Below are 19,643 nucleotides of genomic sequence, written 5' to 3'. Positions count from 1 at the left end.
CGGAGGCGCTGGTCCGGGCGAAGGGCAATACGGTGGCCCAGAGGGCACAAGGAGGTGGACGGTGGCCGACAGGATCCGGCATGGAGCAGTTGGAGCGCTGCGCGTGGTTCCTCCGGGGGACGCTAGTGCGGGCGGCCGTGCGGCGCTATCTGCCCTGGGCGCTGGTGGCCTCCATGCTGGCGGGCTCCCTTCTCAAGGAGTTGTCTCCGCTGCCCGAGAGCTACCTCAGCAACAAGCGCAACGTCCTCAACATGTGAGTGCACCCCGGTCTTCTGCTGTCCCAACCAGAACCGGCCCGTTGTCGCCTCGCACAGCGAAGCCGAGGCTAGCTGCCTTGGTGGACGAGTCATTGGAGGGGAGGTCCTCCTCCCAGCCGTGACAGCAGCATCTGCACGCGTGTCGCTCCTGGGGGGCCCGGGGTAGTGGGTGTCACTAGCAGTTCGTGTTTGCAGACTCACGTTGGGCAGGCGGTGGCGAGCGGGGTCGTGTGTGTCTCTGTGTGTAGGGTGTGCAGTGGGGTGGGGATGAATCAGCCCATGTCGCCATTCCCTCGCCTTCCCTTGGAGTTAGGAGCTGGCCCCTGACCTGTCTGGGAGATGCCACCTCACTGTCCTGCCTGCCTGTGTCAGACCCGGCACAGACCCCACCCTGCGCCAAATCAGATCCCCGCGGCGTGTGGCAGAATCCCATCACCACCTGTGGAAGAGCCTCGCCCTAGCCTGTGACAGACAGAGCTCCCGCCCCGAGATACTCACAGAGCAGTGGAACCCCCTAGTCTGTGCCCTTTCCCCTGGATCTCCTTGGATTATCTCCACCACTCAGAATGCATGGCAGTGGCCCAGAAAAGCAATCCCAGCCGGGGCTTTGAGACAGCGCCTTAGCTCCACCCATCCACTCCTTTGCTTGCTTGCCTTCTTTTTTCAAAACTCCCGGCCAGTAAGTTTATTGCAGACATAAAGGGGAATTCTGAAAGATAAAGCTGCTCCCTTGACGTAAGCCTAAGTGTCTTCCAGAATAAGCGTCTCCAGCGTGTCCTGAAAGTCAGCCCAACTTTGGTTATCTGCTTAAAACCCTGGTTTCTCTCACAGGCAGCTCCCTCAAATGCCTGACGGTCTTGGCTCTGGCGAAGTCTTCCTTATCAGTCCCAGTGAAGATTTTAGTGACAGGCCCTGGGGTGGTGCCCTAGAAGCCATTGGAACCTAGAAAAGAGTCCTTCTGTCCTTGGCCCACCGTCCTTCCTCACCCACCCTGAGAGGCTGGGCTAAGAATAGGTCATGAGGCTGGTAGTGGCCCCAAGTCCCTGTCCTGCGTTTAGTTCGGCAGCCTTCGTGAGCACAGGGGAGGTGCACAAGGCAGCTGCTGCTTCCTCTGGCCTGGGTGAGCTGGGAGCCAAGCGGCCTGGCTGACAACACGCCCCTGCTGTTTTGGGGGTAGCGATGTATCCTGGACTTTTGTTCCAAGTCTCTGTGCTGATTAATGAGAGGGAACTAGTGAATCTAAATCTAGAAGGGATCTTAAAAATCATTTGATCCTCCCAGGTCTGTTTAATAGCTGAAGAAACTGAGGTCTGGAGAGGTTGGAGGTATAGTAAGTTAACTCAGAGTCAAGCTTTGAACCCAGGTCTTTTGGCTTAAAGTAAAACTTTGTTGCAGGACTGTTTCTGCCATTAGGAAAGAGCCATGCCAGGCGTAGTGACTCATACCTGTAATCCAAGCACTTTAGGAGGCCGAGGTGGGCGGATCACCTGAGGTCAGGAGTTTGAGACTGGCCAACATGGAGAAACCCCATTTCTACTAAAAATACAAAAATTAGCTGGGCGTGGTGGTGCATGCCTGTAATCCCAGCCACTCGGAGGGCTGAGGCAGGAGAATTGCTTGAACTTGGGAGGTGGGGGCTGCAGTGAGCTAAGATCGTGCCACTGCACTCCAGCCTGGGTGACAGAAGGTGAGACTCCATCTCAAAATAAATAAATAAAAATACAAATCTTAGTCAGGTGTGGTGGTAGGTACCCATAATCCCAGCTACCTCGGAGGCTGAGGCAGGAGAATCGCTTTAATTTAGGAGGCGGAGGTTGTAGTGAGCCGAGATCGTGCCATTGTACTCCAGCCTGGGTGACAAGAGTGAAACTCTGTCTCAAAAATAAAAAAATCATTTGGTCCCCAGCTCTGTTTCATAGCTGAAGAAACTGAGGGCTGGAGAGGTAGGAGGTATAATAAGTCAGAGTCAAGATTTGAACCCGGGTCTTTGTCTTAAAGTAAAGCTCATTGTTGCAAGACTGTGCTATTGGGAAAGAACCAGGCTGGGTGTAGTGGTTCATACCTGTAGTCCCAGCACTTTGGGAGCTGAGGCAGGATAATTGCTTGAGGTTTGGGGTTCAAGACCAGCTTGGGCAACATAGCAAGGCTTCATCTCTGCCTGTGTGTGTGCGTGTGCATGCACACACACACACACACACACACACACACACACACACACAATTAGCCAGGCACATTGGCACAAACCTGTAGTCCCATCTATTTGTGAGGCTGAGGCGGGAGGATTACTTGAGCTCAGGAGTTTGAGGCTGCAGTGAGGTATGATTGTGCCACTGCATGTAAGCCTGGGTGACAGAGTGAGACCCTGTCTCAAAAAAGAAAAGAAAGAAAAGGAAAAACAAAAAACACAAGGTATGGGAGAAATAGCGTGGACTTTGGGGCTGTCCAAATCGTGGTTGAATCAGTGTTTGCTGGTTATATGAGTGTGACCCTGGCAAGGTACTCAAGTTTTCTGAGCCTTAGGTTTCTTGTCTATAAAATGGAACAATGGTACCTTCTTCCCAGGGCAAATGTGAGTGCTCTGTGGGAAAGTGAATGTGTGTGAAAGCTCCTGGCATTTGGTAGATGCTCAGTTATTATTATTTTCCTAAGTAAATAACATGGCGCTTAAGACCACAGGTCCTGGATTTGAATCCCGGCTCCTCTACTTTGGGTTTGGCACTTCCCTGTGTCTTAGTTTTCTTTTCTGTTAAATGCGGATAATAACAGTACTTACGTCATAGAGTCATTTACAAATTAACTGGTTAATACATTTAAAGTACTTACACAGGGGTTGTGGGGTGGTTTGGGTGTGGTGGCTCACGCCTGTAATCCCAGCACTTTGGGAAACTGAGGCAGCTAGATCAGTTGAGGCCAGGAGTTCGAGACCAGCCTGGCCAACATGGTGAAATCCTGTCTCTACTAAAAATACAAAAATTAGCCAGGTGTGGTGATGTGCATCTGTAATCTCAGCTACTTGGCAGGAGAACTTGAACCCAGGAGGTAGTGGTTGCAGTGAGCCAAGATTGCATCACTGCACTCCAGCATGGGTGACAGAGCGAGACTCTTATCTCAAAAAAAAAAAAAAAAAAAAAAAAGGAAATTAAAAATAAAGTATTTAGAGGCCAGGCGCAGTGGCTGAAGCCTGTAATCCCAGCACTTTGGGAGGCTGAGGCAGGTGTATCACAAGGTCAGGAGTTCAAGACCAGCCTGGCCAAGATAGTGAAACCCTGTGTCTACTAAAAATACAAAAATTAGCTGAATGTGGTGGCTGTGCCTGTAATCCCAGCTATGCAGAAGGCTGAGGTAGAGAACTGCTTGAACCCAGGAGGCAGAGGTTGCAGTGAGCCGAGATTACACCATTGCACTCTGGCCTGGTCGACAGAGCAAGACTCCATCTCAAAAAAAAAAAAAAAAAGTACTTAGTAAGTGAAGAATATGGTAAGTATTTAAAACATGATAGTTGCTGTGATCTGTAGCTTTGATCAGTTTTCTCATTTTCCCTCCCTTGGCAGTCTAGAGATCTGAGTCCTGACATGGTGCCCTCTCCGCCATGTTCCCTCTCTTCACTTCCGCTTTCCTCCTCTGTCAGGTATTTTGTCAAAATGGCCTGGGCCTGGACGTTCTGTCTCCTCCTGCCTTTCATTGCCCTCACCAACTACCACCTGACCGGCAAGGCTGGCCTGGTCCTGCGGCGGCTGAGCACCCTGCTTGTGGGCACGGCCATCTGGTATGTCTGCACCTCCATCTTCTCCAACATCGAACACTACACGGGTACCTGCTACCAGTCCCCGGCCCTAGAGGGGGTCAGGAAGGAGCACCAGAGCAAGCAGCAGTGCCACCAGGAAGGGGGCTTTTGGCATGGCTTTGACATCTCAGGTCACTCCTTCCTGCTGACCTTCTGCGCCCTCATGATTGTGGAAGAGATGTCAGTGATGCATGAGGTGAAGACGGACCGGAGCCACTGCCTCCACGCCGCCATCACCACCCTGGTGGTGGCCCTGGGTATTCTGACTTTCATCTGGGTGTTGATGTTTCTGTGCACAGCTGTTTATTTCCACAACTTGTCCCAGAAGGTGTTCGGCACCTTGTTCGGTTTGCTCGGCTGGTACGGGACATATGGGTGTTGGTATCTGAAAGCCTTTTCCCCAGGACTTCCTCCCAAGAGCTGTAGTTTGAATTTGAAGCAAGACAGTTACAAGAAGTAAGAGTCACAAAAGCGGGGACAGAAGGACAATGACAAATCTGTTTGTTTGTTTTTTTTTAAATATATTTTGCTTAGTTATTTGGCTAAATTATTGATCCTACTTCAGAGGGAAAGGGTACCAGGCAGTTTTGGTGGGTGGTGCTGAAGTCTGGGGAGTGAATTTAGTCCTCAGACTATTCTTGGCCACATCACCAGTGTCGCAGGCACCACCATTCCCAGTTAGGCACTTTTTGTCCCTGGCAAGGCTTGACCTTTGTCTGGAACACTCCTTTTGTCCCTAGGGTGGGGAGCTAAGGCTCAGCAAAAGCGCAGCATCAGGAAAGCCTCTGTGGTGTGGCCAAAGGGGAGGCCGGAACCTGGGGGCTCCTTTGCTACCTTCTCCCAGGTTCTGGTCATCTTTAGATTTTAATGGCTCTCACTGCTGTTACTTAGGAGTATTTCTGGCCAGGCGCAGTGGCTCACACCTGTAATCCCAGCACTTTGGGAGGCTGAGGCAAGCGGATCACCTGAGGTCAGGAGTTGGAGACCAGCCTGGCCAACATGGCGAAACCTCGTCTCTACTAAGAATACAAAAATTAGCTGGGCCTAGTGGTATGCACCTGTAATCCCAGCTACTCAGAAGGCTGAGGCAGGAGAATTGCTTGAACCCGGGAGGCGGAGGTTGCAGTGAGCCAGGATTGCACCACTGTACTCCAGCCTGGGCAACAGAGCAAGGCTCTGTCTCCAAAAACAACAAGGAAAAAAACCCAGATTTCCCACTGGTCAATTTTGCATGGGTGTCTGTTTCAGGCAGCGTTCTTTATAAAACACCCTGATGCCTGAAGGACACTCTCTGGTTATAGTACTTGTTTCATCCATGAAATGTTTAAATATTGCAACTGGCTTGTGATTAGCCGCTGAAACAGGCCCTTTAACATGCAGTGCCTCTCCGACAGAGTACTGGATGATTCATATGTAAAGGACTACGATCATTTTCTGTCCGTGTTTTCTATTACTATATGCTGGTTTTTTGGAGCAATAAGATTACCTTTTTTTCTGTTCTATTTCGAGTGAATCCTTTACAGTTTTTGAAAAGAACTATGGCATTTGTTTTTTGTTGGTAAAACTCCTGAAAATAACTCACAACTCCAGTGCTGCTCTCTGGCACATGTAGATTGTTTTGAGGGTTGGCTGGTTGGTTTCGAACACTAATTTACTTGTTATAAACCAAGCTCTGGGCTGATAGTCATAAATTCCACCTCATGGGCTGTTTCCTTTAACAGTGAAAGCTGGGCCAGGTGTAGTGGCGCACACCTGTAATCCCAGCACTTTGGGAGGCCAATGTGGGAGGATTACTGGAGCCCAGGAGTTTGAGGCCAGCCCGAGCAACATAGTGAGACCCCTATTTCTATAATAAAAATAAATAAATACGATAATAAAACCAGAAAGCAGGCATTTTAGTAACAGCCTGCTGAATTTTAAGGTGAGTCGGGGTGACTTTGCAGAATGCATGCTTGCACTGAAACTCCCCTGACCACGTATCAGGGGCACAGACTGAACAGTTTGCTATAGGATCACGTGCTGAGTGTGTTCATCACTCTGCTGTGGCCCAGGGCATCTGTACCTTTTAGACAAGATTATGATAATGCAGACGTGAAGTAAAATGCCTCCCTCAGATGGCAAAAAGCCAACCTGTTTGCAAAATCACCCTTATTAAAAGGTGGCATGACCGTAGCCCCTCCCTCCTGTTAATTTGTGTCACCAACCAAACCCATTCATGCCTGGGCCTGTTAAACTGGCCTTGAAATCAGTTCTTTTTCTTTCCCCTTTGCAGCACTTTTCAGTTTCCAGCTTTGTCATTCTGTGGCCTTTGCTGTGACAGTGCTGGAAAGGGTTCGAAATCCTGTTGCCTCCATCCACAAAAGCACAGTTCCATGCCCTGTGATAAGATGTCCCCTGTTCTCTCCCAGACTATCTCCTTAAGCCTTTCAAACCAAGCCCCTTGCTGTTGGGGGCTTCAAGCTGCCTTGCTGCCCTCTCTCCAGTCAAGCCTGATAGTAGCAATAACTGAGAAACACTACACCTGACTGGCTCCACTGAAGCTTAGGTGGTTGAGGGTGAATCTTCGATGTAAAATTTTTTTATATGAAGATATATTTTAAATATTTCATATCCCATCAAGTTGCAGGTTAACTTTATTGATCACAATGTGTCATGATACGTTGCTCTCAAAAGGGGCAGAAACACAGGCGATGAGCTTTGGGAGGTGGCACCATGGTGCTTTGGAGGCCAGTGGTGGGAGTGGCCAGGGAGTAGATGGCAGGGGCTTGTTGAAGGGATTGAAAGCGCTCCTAGGCCAGGCACGGTGGCTCACACCTGTAATCCCAGCACTTTGGGAGGCCAAGGTGGGAGGATCACTTGAGGCCTGGCCAGCCTGGCAAACATGGTGAAACCCCATCTCTACTACGGATACAGAAATTAGCTGGGTGTGGTGGTGCACATCTGTAATCCCAGCTACTTGGGAAGCTGAGGCAGGAAAATCTTTTGAACCCGGGAGCACAGAGGTTGCAGTGAGCCGAGATGATCAAGATCATGCCACTACTCTCCAGCCTGAGTGACAGAGTGAGACCCCCATCTCAAAAACAACAACAACAAAAAACCCAAAAAGGTCTTCTAAGTGTCATGTTCAGTACAAAAGGAAATAGGCAAAGGTGACTCCAAAAGTCCATTTGTGACACTTAAATCTCCAGATATTTATCTCATGTGGGTCTGATTCAGGCTTAGCACTAAATTAACTCTGTGGAAAGTATCAGTTGCAGAGCCTTCTGTATTGATGAGGCTTCCGCCACTTGTCCATGCTGCGCACCCTTCCCTCTTCCTTGGGAGCATGCTCTCTATTCCTATGTGAGACAGCATGATTAACATAAGAGAAAGGATCTGGGCTCAAGCAAACGTGAGATGTGGGTTCATATCTTGGCAACACTCCTATTGGCTGTGTGATCATGGTGAACCGCGTTTTCATCACCTGTAAAGTGGAGATGATGAAGGGAAATGGTGCCTGTACGGTGCTCAGCATCTGCTTGGCAGGCGATAGTCTTCCTGCCTCCTTCCTCTTGAGTAAGCCTTTAGAACTTTCACCTCCTTTAGAGAAGGCAGAGAAATGAATATATTCTGGGTGCCATTTGGAGTCTGGGTCTTTTGTTCAAATCGTTCTGTATTGTGTTGAAAAGTGTCTGTCATCCCCAGCTGCTTAACAAGAGGCTCTGGGAGCATCTGTGATCATAGAATACTGCCATGCTTATTTTGCCTATGTTGAGATCAGTTCACCGACGCCTCATTTTCCACGTGCATCTGTCATAGTCTGGGCACCAGATTGTATTTAGACAATGGCTCTTGCTGCTGTTATGTATACACAGATCATGTGTGTAAACAAGCAATTAAAGTAAACTGGAGATAATGAAATCCCACACTTTGGTGTCTTGTGTGTTCTTTTCTAATGCTCTTAAGTGCAGAGCCCAGTTAACCTCAGCCCACTTTGTGAAAGTAGGTAATTCTTTCTCAATTTAACTTGTCGTATACAGGTTACTTTACGGTTGGCGTTGCTCCTATTTTCCCCACCTAAGTCTTGTGTAATATAAATGCCTGTTCAGTCATGTATTTTTAGCTCGACTTACTCCTTCCCTCTGTGCCCCTTCGTGTCTTTCAGTCCGGAGGTCAGGGTCAGCCAGACTTGGGAGCAGTGGTCCCTTGGCAGAAGGTGAAGTAGGCCTCACGGAAGCAGCACTGAAGAGCACTTTCAGAGTTGACTCAGATGAGGTCCCCTTTGCCAGTGCTTTGTAGCCCTGGAGGCCTACACACATGTGAGAGCTTCTTGTGCCTTTTAGTGCCCAGTCGTTTGTCAGCCTGACCTGCTTGGCACGCCCAGGAAGTGTCTTTCGAAAGCTCCATGGCTCCAGGATTAGCATCTCTTCCCGTTGTAGAACATCCCTGTTCAGATTCCTTTGGTAATAACTAATCCTCCTTGGGCTCACACTGTGAGCTGGGAGCTGGGGTGGAACGATAAATTCCCTCCCTCATGGAGACTGTGGTTCAAAGTCCACCCTTTCGTAGCTTAAGCTGTGTGCTGCTGAATTTGGTACCTCTCTGCCTTTGAAGAGTTTTCACTCTTGTGGAGAAGACCCAGTTCCACCATAAAGTGTTCTGAGTGCTGGGGCAAGGTCAGGGCCAAGAACATAGAGCAGGGAACAACCAGTGGCCCTGGAGAGCCAGGGAATGTTTTCATAGAAGGCAGCAATCTTTGGGGTTTTGATGGATAAGGAGGGGTTCGAGCAGTTAGGCAGAGAAGGGAATCCAAGGCAGTGGGGACAGCACACACAAAGGCACATAGATATGTTACCATGATTTTTATGCAGATATCCATTTTTCGAGAAGCCTCACTTTTCTGTCATTTTAAAAAGCAACTGAGATAGGAAGAAAGGCAGTCTAAAAGGACTGTGAGTGGAAATCATAGATACTCCCTGCTATAACATAAAGAACACTCAATGCTGTGGTTTAGATGTATTTTCCAAAGTTCATGTCCTGGAGACTTAATCCCCAGTGCAACAGCATTGAGAGGTGGGACCATTAAGAGGTAATCACATTATGAGGATTAATCAGGATTAATGCCATTATTTTGGGAGTGGGTTTGTTACCTTGAGAAGAGCATCCTTATGAAGGGTGAGTTTGTCCCCCTATCGCGCAGAACCTTTAGCCCTTTTGCCTTCCACCATAGGATGATGTAGCCAGAAGGCCCTTGCCAGATGCCAGTCCCTTGATGTTGCACTTTCCAGCCTCCAGAACTGTAAGCAATAAGTCACGTTCTTCATAAGTTACTCAGTCTGTGGTCTTCTGTTATAAAAGAAGAGGACTAAGACACTCAGCTTGAAGTTAGAGCACCTGGCTTCGAGTTGGGTTTGAGCTGAGTTCTGCTGCTGGTTTTTCCACTCTTCTGTGTGACCTTGAACTAGTTACTCAATGTCTCTGGGTTTCAGTTTCCTCCTGTAATAAATGATGGGGGTGGACTGGATAATCTCACCAACTCTTTGAATCTTTTCTACTTGATTTCTCTGTTCTGCTTGATGAAAAGTTCTTCCCAAGCTGACTGTAGCTTTTATTTTTGGAAACAACATGAAAAGAAACTCCCACTCAGAGCTGAGGTGGCAGCTGGTTTCCTGGTGAGTGAGGGGGGAGCAGACCTCTGGGTGTACTTTGTTGCAGCTCTGCCTCCTTTTTCTCTACATCAACACACAAATGTAGGCCAGGCCTGGTTGCACACATTCACATGGGTTTACTGGACATGAGGAGCTGCACCTAATTCCCAGAGGAATAAACTGCAGAGGTCTTTTATGTATGTATGTATGTATTTATTTTTAATATTTATTTATTTAATTTTTTGAGACAGAGTCTTGCTCTGTCACTTAGGCTGGAGCACAGTGGCACAATCTCAGCTCACTGCAACCTCCACTTCCTTGTTCAAGTGATTCTCGTGCCTCAGCCTCCCGAGTAGCTGGGATTACAGGTGCATGCCACCACGCCTGGCTAACTTTTGTATTTTTTGTAGAGACGGGGTTTCACCATGTTGGCCAGGCTGGTCTCAAACTCCTGACCTCAGGTGATCCACCCACCTTAGCCTCTCAAAATCTCTAAAATTAAAACATTTTTGATAGCTGTCAAGAAGGTAGGTTCTGTTAGGAGAAACCCTTTACAGTTTAATCACCTTTAGAAACTGTCCCAGAAACCTTGAATATAGTCTCTGGGGAGTTTTAAAGTTGAACACACAGGACAGAAGACAGGTGTTCTCATACCTTAGGGGAAAGGGAGGTAAGTTGGTACCATCTGTTTAGATGGTGACCTAGTAGCAGGCCAGGCGCGGTGGCTCACACCTGTAATCCCAGTATTTTGGGAGGCCAAGGTGGGTGGATCAGTTGAGGTCAGGAGTTTGAGACCAGCCTGGCCAATATGGCGCAACCCTGTCTACTGAAAATACAGTAAGTAGCCAATTGTGGTGGTGTGCACCTGTAATCCCAGCTAGTTGGGAGGCTGAGGCAGGAGAATTGCTTGAACCCAGGAGGTGGAGGTTGCCGTGAGCCAAGATGGCCCCACTGCAGTGTAGCCTGGGTGATAGAGTGAGACCTCATCTCAAAAAAAAAAGTTATTGGGGCCCTGCCCTAAGAAGCTGCTGTAGCTAATTTCCCACCCTCCACTCCTCTCACCCCTTCCTGCCTTCTGCCTGCATTTCCTGATCACAACCCCCCTGAGCTGCTGGGGAGTGCTGTGGGTGAATGCATGGGGACAAAGTGGACTCTCACCTGGAGTTATTAGAAGCACTTGACCTGGAGCCAGGCCGACTGTGTTCCAGTCCTGCCAATCAGCTCCTCAGGTGTGATCTTGGGCCAATCACTTCATTTTTCTGAGCTGGTTACTCAACTACGAAGTGAGGATAATACTTTCTGCTGCACTAGTCTTCAGTTGTCTTAATGAAGTCATGGGTTGGAAAATGTAAGCACCAATGGGGGCTACATAATATCATAGTTTTGTGTAAGGATGTCTCTCTCAGAAGCCTGGGTGCTATAGCTCCTAAATATCCCCCAACAACCCTGAAATGACTTAGTATCATTAACATAATAATAAAGAAAGCAACAATGAATAATTTTAATAACTAGCATTTGTTCTAGATTTTTTAATTTAGTGTCTGACATTTTTACTATATTTTCTCACCTGTAGTTACCAACAACCTAGGCCATAGAGAAAATAGCAAAGCCTTTGGCTCCTAACACATCTGATGCTTCATATCCTAGCTCTGCCATTGTATGAGTCAGAGATTGCTGTAATAATAAAACGGCCTTTGCAAAATTATAACAGGAAATTATGACAGTGAAAGAAATGAGACCTAACTGACTCCATCTTGCTTTTAACCTTTAAGCTGTCCTTGTTCATTCTTGGGCATAGGCCAAACTTTGGGAAGGAATTTAGTTCATGGTTTGATTCTGAAACAAAATTGATAATAGCCCTTTCCCGAAAAGACCATCTTCTTGCCTGGGGACCAGTCTGCCTTTGCAGGACTTAACAAATTCACTACAAGATTAGAAATTACAGTTTAGGGGTCATGCAGCCTTTGTCTCCAAGGGTCTGAGCCTCCCCAAATTCCTGCTGGCGACAACAACACTGTTGTAAAACCTAAGACCAGTGCTTGAGACATTCTGTACTCAGTGGATCAGCTGACACCCCCCAGACAGGTAATCTGGTCCAACTAGTGCTATCCCACCCAGGAACAGAAGATAGCAAGAAAACCTTACTTCAGTCCCCTATGATTCCATCTCTAACCCAAGACAATCAGCACTCCCTACCTCCCAAGCCCCTGCCTGCCAAGTTATTTTTATTTTTCTTATTTATTTTTTATTTTATTTTTTTGAGATGAAGTCTTGCTCTGTCACCCACTGCAACCTCTGCCTCCTGGGTTCAAGCGATTCTCCTGTCTCAGCCTCCCACGGAGCTGGGAACAGGCATATGCCACCACATGCAGCTGATTTTTTTTTTTTTTTTTTTTTTTTTTTTTTTTTTAAATAGAGATAGGGTTTCACTATGTTGTCCAGGCTGGTCTCAAACTCCCGACTTTGTGATCCGCCCGCCTTGGCCTCCCATGTGAGCCACCGCGCCCGGCCAGTTTTTTGTATTTTTAGCAGTGTTGGGGTTTCACTATGTTGGCCAGGCTGGTCTCGAACTCCTGATCTCAGGTGATCCATCCGCCTCGGCTTCCCAAAGGGCTAGGATTACAGGTGTGAGCCACCGTGCCTGGCAAGCCAATTATTATTATCATTATTATTTTTGAGATGGGGTCTCCCTCTGTCACCAGGCTGGAGTACAGTGGTGCAGTCTCGGCTCACTGCAACCTCCACCTCCCAGGTTCAAGCGATTCTCCTGCTTTTAGCCTCACAAGTAACTGGGACTACAGGCACATGCCACCATACCCAGCTAATTTTTGTAATTTTAGTAGAGACCAGGTTTCACCATGTTGGTCAAGATGGTCTCAGTCTTCTGAGCTGGGGATCTGCCCACCTCGGCCTCCTGAAGTGCTGGGATTACAGGTGTGAGTCACTGCACTCGTTCCAAATTATTTTTTAAAACTTTGATCCCTGGATGCTTGGAGAGACTGATTTGAGCTTGAGAGACTGATTTGAGTAATAACAAAACTTCGGTCTCCTGCACAGCTGGCTGTGCATGAATTACTCTTTCTCAATTTAATTCCTCTGTCTTGATAAATCAGCTTTGTCTAGGTGGTGGGTAAGGTGAACCCATTGTGATTACAGGTGTGCGCCACCATGCCCAGCTAATTTTAATAACTGGGTTACAGTAATGCTTTGTAACAAGCCACCCTCAAATTCATGGGCTTACAAATGCTCACAGATCAATTGCAGCTCTGCTGGTATGGGCTGTCTTCAGCTGGTGAGTTCTGCATCAGGCTGCCTGTCGGCTGCGCTTGGCTCCAGGCCACAAGCTTGGCTCTGCTGTTCCACTTGTTTCATTCTGGTGTCCAGACTTAAAAGGGCAGCAACTACATGGGGCATGTTCTTCTCATGATGGCCACTGGGGCACCGAAGTCTTGGCCAAACCATACAGCACATTTAAAGCCTCTGCTTGGCTGGGCGCGCTGGCTCATGCCTGTAATCCCAGCACTTTGGGAGACCAAGGTGGGCAGATCACTTGAGGCCAGGAGTTCAAGACCACCTTTGGTGAAAGGGTGAAACCAACATTGGTGAAACCCCATCTCTACTAAAAATACAAAAAATTAACTGGGTGTGGTATCATGCACCTGTAATCTCAGCTACTGGGTAGGAGAATCGCTTGACCCTGGGAGGCAGAGGCTGCAACGAGCCAAGATCGCACCACTGCACTCAAACCTGAGCAACAAGAGCAAAACTGTCTCAATAAATAAATAAATAAATACTCTGCTCCTGTCACATCCTTCATCTAACATTCTATGGGTCTAAGAAGGTCACATGAACAAGCACCCCATCAATGGAGCAGGGAATAAACTCTACGGACAGTGAGAGGTCCTGCAAAATTTCATGTCAAAGGCCAGGATGTATAATCCGGTTGGGGAACATGAATAGTCTAAGCTACTGCTTCTACCTTGAGTACTTGAACTCTCTAAGCCTCAGTTTTCTCATCCATGAAACATAAAAACTACACTTCTCGAGGTAAGAAATAATTTACATAAATTTCAGAGTACATAGTTAGTAGTCAATGAATGGAAGCTATTACTGTCAGCTCCATTTCAGAGATGAGAAAACTAAGGCCTTTAGGTAATGTAGGTTGCTAGAAAGAAACCAAACAGGTTTTTGGAGCTAGACTGATGGGATCTGAGCAATGGAGTCTGTGACTTTGGCAGTGAAGAACCAATGAGCTAAAGAAAATATGCCCTTTAGAATCCCTTACTGTCCTCCCCCGAAGGAATTCTTCTGCAATAATGGAGACCTTCATTAACAGTCTAAATTGTGGGGATGCCCACTACCACAGTCCTGGCAATGCTGTCTGTCTTCCTGACTACTGAACTCTGATAGCCCCGTGCTCTTCATTTCTGAAGCCTCCGATGGCAACTCAGAAGGCTAGGCAGCTGATGGATTTCTGAGTAAATGCTTATGTATTGACACTTCCTGTCTCCCACTCTAGATTTTCTCCATGATGTTCTGAGAGACAGAATGGGACCAGGAGCCAGGCATGGTGGTGCACGCCCGTAGTTCCAGCAACTCAGGAGGCTGAGGTGGGAGGATCACTTGAGCCCAGGAGTTTGAGGCTGCAGTGAGCTATGATCTCACCACCGCACAGCAGCCTGGGCAACAACAGAGTGAGACTCTGTCTTTAAGAAATAAAAATGAAAATAATGGGACCAGGGAAAGGACTCTTGGGGCTCTAGCCCTCTTACAATGGGATCCTGACCAAACCAGACATCACCCCATGCAGGGCCTTGGTGTCCCAAATGTAGAACAGGTGGGTGAGGGTTTCTAATGTCTTCCAGTCCAGACTGAGTCTACCATTTTCCCTCCCTCCCTCCCTCCCTCCCTCCCTTCCTTCCTTCCTTCCTTCCTTTTCTCTCTTTATCTCCTCTCTCTCTTTCTCAGAGTCTCACTCTGTTGTCCAGGCTGGAGTGCAGTGTTACAATCTTGGCTCACTGTAACCTCTGCCTCCTAGTTCAAGCAATTCTCCTGCTTCAGCCTCCCCTCTAGTAGCTGGAATTACAGGCATGCACCACCACGCCTGGCTAACTTTTGTATTTTTAATAGAGACGGGGTTTTACCATGTTGGCCAGGCTGGTCTCAAACTCCTGATCTCAGGTGATTCACCCACCTTGGCCTCCCAATGCACTGTGATTACAGGCGTGAGCCACCAAGCCCGGCCAGTCTGCCTTTTTCTCCAGCAGTCTACCTGATCCTCTTCTCATTCATAGTTATTCCTTAAGCCAAAGGCTGCTGGCCGTCCACCAAAATGTGTTCTCTTCTTCCTTAGCAATAGGCTACCCAACCAGAGACTACATTTCCCAGCCTCCTTTGCAGCAGGATGTGGCCCTCCATTCTTACAGGTGGACTGTGAGTAGAAGTGATAAGTTGTTCTTTCCAGTCTAGGTCTTAAACTATTGGGCATGTATTCCTCCTTCCTCTTCTGTCCTAATACATAAACGCAGGCTTCTCATGACCAAGTTTTGACCATGCAGATGAAGACAATGCACTGGAAGGTCAAGTAACCGATGGAAAGAATGAAGGCAGTGAATGGAGACACTGGCCAGTCTGCACCACTGAGCTTGTCAATGGGAAATAACAGAATTCCCCCCACCACTTTTAAAGATTTTAGTGATGGGGTCTCACTTTGTTGCCAAGACTGGATTTGAACTCCTGGGCTCAAGCGATCCTCCTGCCTAAACCTCCCCAAGATAACTGAACTTCTACTCTCTCTCTCTCTCTCTTCTCTCTCTCTCTCTCTCTCTCTCTCTCTCTCTCTTTCTCTCTCTCTCTTTGAGACAGAGTTCCACTCTTGTTGCCCAGGCTGGAGTGCAATGGCGCGATCTCAGCTCACCACAACCTCCGCCTCCTGGGTTCAGGAAATTCTCCTGCCTCAGCCTCCTGGGGAGCTGAGATTACAGGCACGTGCCACCATGCCCAGCTAATTTTTTGTATTTTTTTAGTAGAAACGGGGTTTCACCATGTTGACCAGGATGGTCTCGATCTCTTGACCTCGTGATCCACCCGCCTTGGCCTCCCAAAGTGCTGGGATTACAGGCTTGAGCCACCGCGCCCAGCATAACTTTTGTATTTTTTTTTTTTTTGAGACGGAGTTTCGCTCTTGTTACCCAGGCTGGAGTGCAATGGCGCGATCTCGGCTCACTGCAACCTCCGCCTCCTGGGTTCAGGCAATTCTTCTGCCTCAGCCTCCTGAGTAGCTGGGATTACAGGCACGCGCCACCATGCCCAGCTAATTTTTTGTATTTTTAGTAGAGACGGGGTTTCACCATGTTGACCAGGATGGTCTCGATCTCTCGACCTCGTGATCCACGCATCTTGGCCTCCCAAAGTGCTGTGATTACAGGCTTGAGCCACCGTGCCCGGCCAACTTTTGTATTTTTAATAGAGATGGGGTTTTACCATGTTGGCTGGGCTGGTCTCGAACTCCCAACCTCAGGTGATCCATTCTCCTTGGTCTCCCAAAGTGCTGGGATTACAGCCATGAGCCCCCATGCCAGGCCAAGATATAGTATCTGGCTTTCTACTGGGCCCTGGTAGAGACTGCACACCTGACCGTGAGACACCAGGTGACTATACAACCTGCTCTCCCCATCATGAACTGGGTATCAGCTGATCCATCAAGCCATAAAGCTAAGCATATACAGCAACATTCTATCATCAAGTGAAAGTGATATAGCTGAAACAATGGCATCCATTCCCCGACATTGCTGCCTCTTCCTCAGTCAATACCAGAGGCCTCATGACAAATTCCCTATGATCAGTTGATGAAGGAAGAAAAAACTTAGGCCTGGCGCCACCTGGAAGTGGATGGTTGCAGCACTACGTGAATGCCCTGAAAGACATTGCAGAAGGCAAATCCTCGCAGTGAACAGAATTGCAAGCAGTATGTCTGCTTGTCTGCCTCACCAAGGTAGAGACAGAAGTCCAGGAATACAGATCTGTTCATAGACATGGGACAGACGTTAGGCTGGATGCTCATGAACATGGAAAGAAGATTGGGAGACTGGTAACAAGAAGCTCTGTGGGAAAAGGAATGTGGCTGGGCCCCTAACAATGGACACAGGATGGGAGGATATTCGTGTCCTACGTATGTTCCCCCAAAAAGTACCCACTGTGGAGGAAACCATTGCTCAAAAAACCAATAGACAAAATGCCTTGTTCTGTGGCTTGTCTGTCATTCTCTTTCCCCAGCCACTCTAGTGCTTGCTCAATAGGCTTATGTACAAAAGAGCCACGGTAATTGAGCTAAAGGTTATAGATGGATATAACAACAGGGATTTCCTCTGATTTATCAAATCAAGGCTGATTTAGTGAATATCACTGCTGCGTGCCGAGTGTGTGCAGTTCGCAATATGACACAATTCGCCTTAGGAACTGGCTATCCATGGCAGATGGATCCCACGAACTGGCTATCCATGGCAGATGGATCCCACTGAACCCCTTCCATCACAGAGAAGAGGAAGAAATTCTAGCTCCTAAGGGAGGAGTACATCTATTGGGGAACCATTCAGTGGTTCAGTGAAGTTAGAAGTTGAAACTGCGGCTTGGCCATTCTGAGCTCCTCATACCCTTGAAACTACAGGCAGAGTAGTGTGTTTCTCTACATGCTGGGACGATGGAGCTGATTACAAGGGGTAAAGTGGGTTACTCCTGCACAGTGATAGGATGGAAGAATAGGGGATTGTCTGCGGTGCCCCCTCATACTTCCACATCCAATAGTAATGGAAGACCATAGCAATCCAAGGACCACCAGAGTCTGAGCCATGTCACCAGGTAAAACACCCCAACTAACTGAGGTGCTGGCTGAGGGCAAAGAGAACCTAGAATAGCTAGTGAACAAAAGAGAAATTATAAATATCAACAGTGGCCTTGGAACCAATTACAGAAATGAGACCTGTGGCAGCTATGAGTACGTGTGTAATTGTATATAAGGAATGCTAGTGATGGTCAAATTTATGTTTTCATTGGTATATTATAGTAGATTGAGGTATGGGTGTGATCTCTGGAGCTAGAGGAGGAATGAGAAGAGAATCCAGCGTGATCTAGAGTGATGTTACTGGCCGATGGGGCTTTGTGAGTCTCATTTTTGGAGAAAGGCTTAGCGTGTTCTCATTCCAGAAAGGCAGTAGATCCTGTGAGGATTGAGGATGATGTTCTTGAGTGGAAGTTGAATGTAGCGTGGGCAGGGTCTGTGTGAATGTTTGATTAGCCGAAGAAATGGATGGTGCCCGACAGTGTTCATGGTGTCTAAGTTCCACTTCGCCCTGTCTTGACCCTAGATAACTAAGCTTTCTTTTTACCTTGATGAAAAAAGATGTGCAAATTCTTATTACTTTTTTTGCAAAGTAAATAAAACTGTCCCCTATATTCTGTACATTATACTCCTGATTTGATGTTCTTTGGGCATTTTAAACACATTTTTCTCTCTGGGAAATTGGGGTGGGGGGCATGTGCCCTGAATACCCCCGAGGTCCATATATAGGTTTATTTTATTTTCTAGAGATGAGGTCTCACTATGTTGCCCAAGCTTGTCTTGAACTCCTGGCCTGGAACAATTCTCCCACCTTGGCCTCCCAAAGCACTGGGATGACAGATGTGAGTCACTACACCTGGCCCTTGCACAGGTTAATGAGAGCAAATGGTTGTAGGCATGCCCTGTAACCTGTGAAGTGCTGCCCTGAATGAGCTGGGTTAATGTCAAGGTCAGAGCCCTGGAAAGTCAATGTGGAAGCCAGCCCCAGACCCAGCAACTTGAGACCAGGAGTCAACTCTTGCTGTCTCTTGTGAAGAACTGAGACAGACCTCACATCTCTACCCTGCTGGCTCCAGCCCTTGGCAGTGAGAACTGGATGGACAAGACAGGTTTAGAAATGAAAAGCAACTGCTCCTCCTGGATGCTTTATTGGAGCTTTCGGTGGTTTCTATGCATGAGCAGCAGTGACACCAAGACCCTTTCCCAACATGCAAAAGGCACAGGAAAGTGAGACCGGACCGGGGTGGGTTCCGTGGATGCAGAGACTGTAGCCCCGGGAGTGACGGGAAGGGTGGGTATTGAAGGAGATGGCTTGGGCAGAGGCTGGGAGGGGACCTAGGTTTGTCCCCTCCAGATCCGCCCCTGTGCTTGGGCTGGACTGACCTTCTGAGAGAAGGTCAACGTGGCTTTTACTGAAAGTCTCACCTCACAGGGTGGAAAAACTCAAGGTAGGAAGAGGATGATGGCTGCTGCTTTCAGAGGTTTCTGTTAAAGCCAAACCCAACACATGGGCCAAATCAGACGGGCAATGAGAGAGTGTGCTTGTGATGTCCGTCCCCACCATGGCCTGGTTTTTGGGTGCCACTGCCTTGGCTCAAGCCAGTGCTGTCTCAGTCCATGTCCAGGAGAAGCGTGAAGCCCCTTCTGATCTTCAGGGACCTCCCATGGGGTCTCCGGTTCTCCAGCCCCATTCAGAGGTACCAGTTAGAGGAGTTGAGTCTTGATGTTGGCTTTGTCCTGTGGAAGAGTTCCCTGGGCAAGAGGGAAGGGGAGGCGAGGGGTCGGGCCCTCTGAGCCCCCAGCACCTCCCAGAATCTGGGCCCTGGTGGATGAAACCTCCTGGGACTCACCTCAGTTCCTAACCAGTCCCCACAATTCCATCTTGAGACCTTGAATCTAAAGAAAAGGCATTCGTGTTTTGTTTCTGGTTTTTGTTCTCTCTCGCTTCCTCTCTCTCTTTTTGTAGAGCCGTGGCCTTGAGTCACGGTATCGGCAATGTCTACTTCTAAACTATGGAATGTTTTCACACTGACGATATTATTACTCAGAACGAAGGGCGGGGAGGGCTGTCCAAGTGTTCATGAGACAGTGAGTTACTGAGAGCTCACGGGGAATCACACAGCACAGAGACACCAACA

General features: G+C 48.1%; 1 protein-coding gene across 1 annotated transcript; it reads left to right on the top strand.

The window, feature by feature from the left end:
* The first annotated feature begins 9 nt into the window (after window positions 1-9).
* On the top strand, window positions 10-7,946 carry FITM2 (fat storage inducing transmembrane protein 2). Its single transcript, XM_003936401.4, has 2 exons — window positions 10-253; window positions 3,886-7,946. The coding sequence occupies exons 1-2, from the start codon at window positions 81-83 to the stop codon at window positions 4,499-4,501; spliced, it is 789 nt and encodes a 262-aa protein (XP_003936450.1). The 5' UTR covers window positions 10-80; the 3' UTR covers window positions 4,502-7,946.
* The last annotated feature ends 11,697 nt before the right edge of the window (window positions 7,947-19,643 follow it).

Source organism: Saimiri boliviensis, chromosome 9 (genome assembly GCF_048565385.1).
Source record: "Saimiri boliviensis isolate mSaiBol1 chromosome 9, mSaiBol1.pri, whole genome shotgun sequence".
Taxonomy (NCBI): Eukaryota; Metazoa; Chordata; class Mammalia; order Primates; family Cebidae; genus Saimiri; species Saimiri boliviensis.
Note: the sequence above shows the minus strand (reverse complement) of the source record. Positions and strands in the feature narration are given on the sequence as shown.